The following is an 8289-nucleotide window of genomic DNA, read 5'->3' on the forward strand; positions in this document are numbered from 1 at the left end:
TACTCTAATTAAAATATGGGTCTCACCTTTTTATATATTCAACTACTTTTTATTTTGATTTTAAATTAAGGGTACTTTAGTCATTTTACACTCACTTAACTGAGAAAACTAACATTCATTCACTTCAAGGACCATCCGAGTAACAAGTAATCAAACCACAGGGAGCAATAGTGTAATTTTAGAAAGTTAGGGACTAAGGGTGAAATTTTAGCAAACCGCAGGGACTATCTGGACATTTTAATCTTACAAAATTAAACACTCTCTTTCAGTTTTCCCACCTCCCTACCCCCACCGCACCACCACCACTAGCATCTTTAACCCCCTGAATTCAGTTTTCGAATTTAAACATATCAAACAACAACAGTGTATATATCATTAGACCTCAAAATCGTCTCACTAAAAGGATAAAGTCAATATCGTCGACTAAATGAACGTCTATATTGTGGTATGCCTAAACACTGCCGTGAATCAAGATCATAACAAAACCAAACCAAACTCATGTTACTGAAAAAAAAACACAGATCTGAACCAAACAAAACCCCTTCCCCTGGAATTGTAACCTTGTTGGTCTGTTTCCCACCATCATCATCAGACCAGACTAAACCAACCAATGTTGCCGGAAAAACGATATTGAAACCAGATCTAAACCAAATCAGTGGCCAATAAACCAGATAAGTGTTATCAATGATTACGACACTATGGTTGAAGCTTAAACAAAGGGATGTCGGGGATGGAGGTAATGATTTTGGGAGACAAAGGGGTGGTGTTCAGTGAGGGTCGAGGTGGTGGTAGATGGCTAGAGATGGAACTGGTGGTTGGGCGCAGATGTGATCAGTTCTGGATTCCTTGATGGCGGCATTGGTGGTGGTGGCGTGGCGTTCAAGTAGTTATCAGCCGATGGTTGTTTGTTAAGGTTATTTGTGTAGGACAACCGTTCACAAAATAAATAAAATAACAATTTTTTTAATAAACATTCTGATTGCAATACATAAAGAGGAACAGAACTAAACTGAAAGAAATTACAATACAAGAAATGTAAATTAAACTAAGAACAGGTTACAAGAAAACAACGGAGTCCTAGGCAAGTGAAGATCACGCTTCCCTTAAAAGAGATTTCGGGCCACCCAGGTGAACCCGTCTGTTTCCCAGGATATAACAGCCTAAGCAGATTGTACTGCCGGGATTAGCCTAGCACCTGAAAAAAAATACCTGAAACAAGAGTGCGTAGAGATTCAAAATTAGGGAAATCGTTTGAAGCTCTGTGTGTGGTATGAACCATACGATTTTCAGTGTATCTAAAACAAAGCACTTTCTATTTATACTGATTAGAATTCGAATAAGATAACTGAATATTGAATGCACCCTTCAATAAAAATCAGTTATAGAATTCAATAGCACAATGAATTCTGAAACCTATAAAATAAATTTAGAATTCAATGGCATAATTAATTATGTAACTTAATCATTTGACTGGTGCGAAGTGCAAAGTGCGCCATCAAAGCGCCACATTTCGCCCATCGCCCTCGTCCCGGTCCCGTGCCCGGGCGCGTGCACGTGTCGGGTGCTTCGCACCCTCCTAGCTACCACTGGGTGTGAGTTGTCACACAAGAATACATTCATGTAGAAAGTTCTAATTATAAATCCACAAAAGATTTATCTCTCTACCTATGTGGGACAAGCTCAATTTCCCACATGTTTATGGTTTCAACACACAAACTTAATGCACAAGATCTCTCATTCGTCTTGGCTTAATTATTAAATATTCATTATATTAACTCATAATATAATATTATTTATAAAATTTCCAACAATTTGCTATGGGCTCACGCCCTTTCACACCACATCACTGACACGTCATAAAGTAATTGTCACATCACCGACACATCACAACCTCACTCTCCTTCACTTTCTTTCACTAACACCTACTATGGTTTCACTCCCTTTTACGCTCTATTAAAATATTAAAAAGTTTTTTTTTTTTTAAAAAGGAAGAAGAAAACACCTTATTGGTTGCCAAGCATTGGACCCACCACCATAGCCATCTTACATGCCGTGACTCCACCCACACCACTCTCACCCAGCCCCCTATCACGCCTGTCCATGGGTGTACCCTCACCCCCATTCACGCCGCCCAGTGTCATGTGACAAGGGGCGCCAATCGGTAGTGGACCGCCCAAGAGAAATAGATAGAGAGAGATATTGATATAGATACAAAGAGAAATGGTTGTTTGTTATCTTCTTTCTTTCTTTTTATATAATAAACGAATTTTGTATAGTAATTTTAATTTATTTATTTATTATCATTAAATATACAAGGAAATCTTAGTCATTTCGTGAACATTAGTTAAGAAAAATAACTGAATTATTCAATTGTATTCAAAATGGTAAAATTGAAAACCACATGGACTCAATGGGTTAAAAATGAAGGAATTGAATTCATGTAGTTAAGATGACCAAACCACCACGTGACTCAAATAGTATATTACTCTCTTAAAAATAGCAATATAATTGGCACAACTTTATACTTGAAACAAAAACCAATTTAGAGTCTCATTAACTTAGGGTTGTAGAAGTTTTTAAATCATATAGATGAACACAATTAAAGTAACAAACTCATAAAACATTAACAAATACATCTGTAGATAGAATTCGTCATCCTAACAAATCAAATGCGAATATCTTTTTGGCTTACTGGCACAACGTGCTTATCCTCACAAAAATGATGCGGGTTTCACTACCATATGAGAGGCATTAAAGGAGGAAGGGGCACCCAAGGGTATTATCCTAGCCTCATCCAATCATGTGCTACCATGTCAATTCTACACCCCTGTAAACTACCCTAGGGGGTGACGGTGGTGTTGCCCAGCGACAAACTACCAGGGCTTACCCGAATGGCGCCCCATCCCCCTAAGTGTGTTTGTTCGCCATTAACAAAAAAAAAAAAAAAAACAAATCAATAACCACAACTTATCACACAAAAAAAAACCATTTCAACTCTCGGTCGATCCTTTTATAAGATTTTCTGTAACAACTTTTTAGTATAACTTATTCTTGTAATATTTTGTTCCACTGTAACATAACATGTAATTATGTAAATCAATTCCAAAACGTTCATACTATCATAAAACACATGAATATTATTTATTGAAATAGCTACCTTGTTATTAAATTATAGTCAAGCCATAATTCCTTAGGTATATTTAAAACCAAATGATTTCACAAGTAGCAAACCCATGCTCTGACCTATGCTTCAGCACAGGCCAATTTAAAAGAACCATCACTTTGGATCCGGCTAAAATTAGCCTTTGGGCAGAAACGTTTTAGCTAATAAATAAAAGAGTTAAACGCCATTTTAGTCTCTGTGGTTTGGATTATTTTGCTAGTTTAGTCCAAAGGTTTCATTTTCGTTTGTGCGTCCAAAAAGGCTTCACCGTTGCCATTTTAGTCCACTGGGTTAACTTCATCTATTTTTTCTGTTAACGAGAATGACAATTCGGTCATTTTATATGTAATTATGTTAACTAGAAAGGCAATTCGGCCATATAAAATGACCAAATTGCCTTTCTCGTTAACAAAAATAACGGATGAAGTTAACCTAGTGGACTAAAATGGCAACGGTGAAACCTTTTTGAACCCATATGTGAAAAATGAAACCTTTAGACTAAACTGGCAAAATGACTCAAACCACATGGACAAAAATGACAATTTAACTCTAAATAAAATTATTACTTTTAAAGGAAGAATAACAACCACCTCTTGTTTTTAAGTGTCAATATAGCGACAATGAAGGAATGTCTCCAGAAATAAAAACATATATTGTTGTTTCAGTGGTGCATAGAGAGGATTTCTTGGTAAATATGATTTAATTTTCATAGCCATAATACCCTCCATAATTCTTCTTGTATGGAATTCCTATAAGCATCCTTTGGCCAAACCATGCCCCTAACCTTCAACCATGAAAGCCATATGCTGCCTTCTTTTCCTATCTGTTTTCTCCATAATCTCGTTACGTTCGCTATCTCTTTCGCTAAACAAAGCCTACACAGCTGCGATTACACGCCGCCACCTAGGCCAAGCAAAGTTAACCGATGGTTTCGAAATCAACATTGATGCTCGTTTAAACTTCCCTAATCCAAGGCTTAAAAAGGCATATTATGCCCTCCAAGAATGGAAAAAGGTCATACTTTCGGACCCTGAGAAAATGATCAAAAATTGGGAAGGCATAGATGTGTGCTCATACAATGGTGTCTTTTGTGCAAAGGCACCCGATGATCCAAATTCGATGACGGTCGCTGGAATTGATCTAAACCATGGCGATATCGCGGGCCATCTCGTGCCACATCTTGGGCTATTGACTGATCTTAGCATATTTCATATAAACTCTAATAGATTTTGCGGGATCATACCCGATAGCTTCACAAAACTTACAATCCTTCACGAATTAGACGTAAGTAACAACCGATTTGTGGGCCCATTTCCCAATGTTGTCTTGAAAATGCCTAAACTAAAGTACCTAGACATTAGGTACAACAATTTTGAGGGAGAGTTACCCCCTCAACTATTTGATAAAGATCTTGACGCTATTTTCTTGAACAATAACCGGTTTTCATCGGTTATACCCGAAAACATTGGGAACTCAAAGGCTTCGGTGATCGTGTTAGCGAACAATGACTTCAAAGGATGCATTCCCAAGAGCATTGGTCAAATGACGAAGTTAGACGAGGTTATTTTCGCGGACAATGAACTTTCGGGTTGTCTACCAGACGAATTGGGGTTGCTTGAGAATATAACAATTTTGGATGTGAGTGAAAACAATTTTGTAGGGACCATTCCTGAAGGTTTTGGAAAGTTGAAGGGTGTTGAAATGATTGATATTAGAAAAAATGAGTTGACCGGCACGGTACTTGAAGGTATTTGTACGTTACCGAAATTGTTGAATTTTACATTTTCGGATAATTATTTTAACCAGTTGGAACCGAAATGTGAAAAACCGGTTAGACCGGAGCTGGTTATGGACTACCGGGAGAATTGTTTACCAAAAAAACCGGATCAAAAAAGTGAGAAGAAATGTGAACCGGTTGTGAACCGGGAAATAGATTGTGAATCTGTGGGGTGTAAATCACAAGTAGATAGTGATGAAGAGTCTAAAAAGAAAAAACCGCCGAAAAAACCGACACCGGTTCCTAAACCTAAACCACCACCGGTTCCAACACCAGCCAAACCTAAACCACCACCGGTTCCAGCACCAGCCAAACCTAAACCACCACCGGTTCCAACACCAGCCAAACCTAAACCACCACCGGTTCAATCACCTCCGCCACCAGTATTCTCTCCACCGCCACCTACACAATCGCCACCGCCGCCGCCTGTCCCGTCTCCGCCTCCATTTGATGACATCGTTCTTCCCCCTGAGGTTGGCTATAGTTACCCGTCACCGCCACCACCGATATTTCCAGGATACTAAATGTTTAGACCGTTAGGATTTTGGGAAAATCTTCAAAACATGCATGTTGACTACAAAATTTGCTTATATAGTGTTGACTTTTACATTTGTTCAAATAAACGATTCAAAACAAGCAATCATAGGAGGACAAATAAGCAGAGACGACTCCTTCACAACTACGCTCTGATAATTGACAACATCCCACGCTTTGATAATCTGATTCCTCCACAGCCCACATCCGATAATCTGATAATCGAGCAAATTTTGTGGTGTAACATCCTTTTTTGATGATTATTATCCCTAGAATTTTTGTGCATGTTACCAAAATTAAATGTTAGTGTAAATTTAAGAACGTGTATAAACTAACTTTTTGTACTAGGCTAGCTCTATAGGTGCATTGTAAAGTTTAATTTAGCACTTGAGAAATTATGTAATTTTTTATTTTTCTAGTTTGTGTTCACTGATTAGTTTTTTAATATTCTGGAGTTGTGTAATTGCATGTTGTAAGAATTATTATTTGGATGATAGTGGATTTGGCAGCTTTATTTAATTAAAAAAGACTTAGACCAATATGTTTTTTTTTTCCTTCGTATTTTATTGAGCACTACTTGTTTGATATACATGTACAATTAAATTATTTACAAATTACGTGTGATGTTGTGAATGGTTGTTCTAAAATGTGTTGTCATGTATCACAATTTCATTGGTTCACGTTTTTTTTTTTTTTGGATAATCGGATGGCGGAAATTACATATATGAACCTCTTCTACAGCGCTGCAGTGGTTTCCAAGATTCCGACAATCTAAACATGATATAAATACTTGTACTTTTCATCCGTTACACTCTTTCTCTCTTTAATAAATCAATATTTTCTCTTCATTGAATCAACAAACCACTACTTACAACTACATTATATTATATTATAGGGTAAATTACGCTTTTCGTCCTTTATGTTTGTACCGGATTGCAACGGATAGCCTTTAACTTCAATAATTACAGTCACCATCCTTTATTTGCAAAACATGTTACACTCTACGTCCTTTAGCACTAACCATATTAAAATTTTCAGTTAAGTTATTCACTTAAGGGTATTCTGGTCAATTCATGCTTTTATTTCAATGTTTAATAAATAAAAGTATAAAAATTACATTTACACTTCAACTTTCCCAATTTCATAACCCTAAAACCCTAACCACCACTATCCTACCATCGTAGCCAACATGTTAACTTGTATTTAACATTCACATCTTATGTTCCTGAGACCTACTTACATTAGGTATAACCCGAAGTGAGAGTCTTGCATACAGAAAATCTATTGAACCCCCATTCAACTTGAATCTCATCACAGGAACATGAGCATCAGGTACATGATGCAATTTTGTTACATCAGGCATCTCCAAAAGCATTCTTTTAAGTTCACCGAAGAAATTCTCCTTTAAAAAAGCAGACCATCAGTGAGTTGACTCAACATCAAGGTCGGTAAAAGTCCTCATATCCCCTCGTCTTCCACTCGTCGTCATCTTCCACGATGTAAAAGCCCTAATTTTGGGTAAGGTTGTGTTTTCTTTTTTAAGCCCTAATTTTGAAATTGGAGTTTGTGATAACGGTGATGGTTGATGGTGGTTGTTGTAAAGATGGTGGTGGTGCACGTGATTGTCGTAGGGATCAGGTGGTGGTGGTGATGGTAGAGATGGAGATGGTAGTGGTTTAGGACCTTGGTATGCAGGTTATGTTTACATATACATATATTATAGATATACATATATTAACAAATGAATTGTTTTAATTGTTTTTAGTTAATTTATTATAATGTATTTTTAATGCGTAAAATGACCAAATTTCCCTCATGTGCATAAAGTTAACTAAAAAATTTAACTGGGTTAGTGTTAAATGACCTAGGGTGTAACGGGTTTTGCAAATAGAGGATTGTGACTATAATTATTGAAGTTAAAGGCTATCCGTTGCAATCCGATACAAACATAAAGGACGAAAAGTGTAATTTACCCTATATTATATATTGGTTTCTCCGAATGGTGTTTCTTTATGGAACACGCTCGTATGAAATTTTTTTATAAACTAGGATATATCCTCATTGCAATGCGAAACATAATTTACATTGTATTACATTGATTGTTAATATTAAAGTTAAAAAATTTACAATCAATAACTTAACATAGAAAAATATATATGAATATTATTATTTTTTAGCTATGCCGTTAGATTGCATGGAAAGTGCATAAAGCACGTTTATTTCAGTCCAAAGCTCGACTTGTTTCTCGTGTATCTTGAAGACAGGCTCCGTTAGCTCATCGAGCTTTTGGCTAATCATACGATCTGACTGCACCACCTCGTCTAACACACGCTTAACCATTCGAAAACATCCATTTCTTCGTTGGAAGTAGACATTGCAAACCTATAAGTTAACCAAAAATCTTAAACAACTTTTAACAACCAAAATAATCAATAGAAATTTAATTTAATGGCATTACAAAGAAGCTCGTATATAGATGCTCGATTTGTCATCACCCCGGAAATTTGGAGAAAACTTGAATAAAAAAACACCACAACCAAAAATATATAAAAACAAAACATTTTAAATTATTTGATCTTAACATTTATACGCAAAACCAACTTGTAAATATGATTTCCGTGGCTCAGAAGCCTATTCTTTGAAGCAAACTCAGTATAACAAACCCAAACATTAACATCATTGCCAATTTACACGGCTTGCAACAATCGTATGATCAACAACTAAGGATATATATATATATAGTGATATATATATACACACATACATACAGAGGAAGTGTAGAATACAATATCCCATATCATACATTATGTACGCG

General features: G+C 36.4%; 1 protein-coding gene across 1 annotated transcript; it reads left to right on the forward strand.

The window, feature by feature from the left end:
• The first annotated feature begins 3955 nt into the window (after positions 1–3955).
• Positions 3956–5464, forward strand: LOC110929374 (pollen-specific leucine-rich repeat extensin-like protein 4). The gene has a single exon (XM_022172527.2). It carries the CDS (start codon positions 3956–3958, stop codon positions 5462–5464), a length of 1509 nt encoding a protein of 502 aa, XP_022028219.1.
• Positions 5465–8289: the final 2825 nt, after the last annotated feature.

Source organism: Helianthus annuus, chromosome 3 (genome assembly GCF_002127325.2).
Source record: "Helianthus annuus cultivar XRQ/B chromosome 3, HanXRQr2.0-SUNRISE, whole genome shotgun sequence".
Taxonomy (NCBI): domain Eukaryota; kingdom Viridiplantae; phylum Streptophyta; class Magnoliopsida; order Asterales; family Asteraceae; genus Helianthus; species Helianthus annuus.

What these genes read in the sequence shown, in the direction of transcription:
- LOC110929374 (XM_022172527.2), top strand. Translation starts at nt 3,956, where the DNA reads ATGAAAGCCATATGCTGCCTTCTTTTCCTATCTGTTTTCTCCATAATC.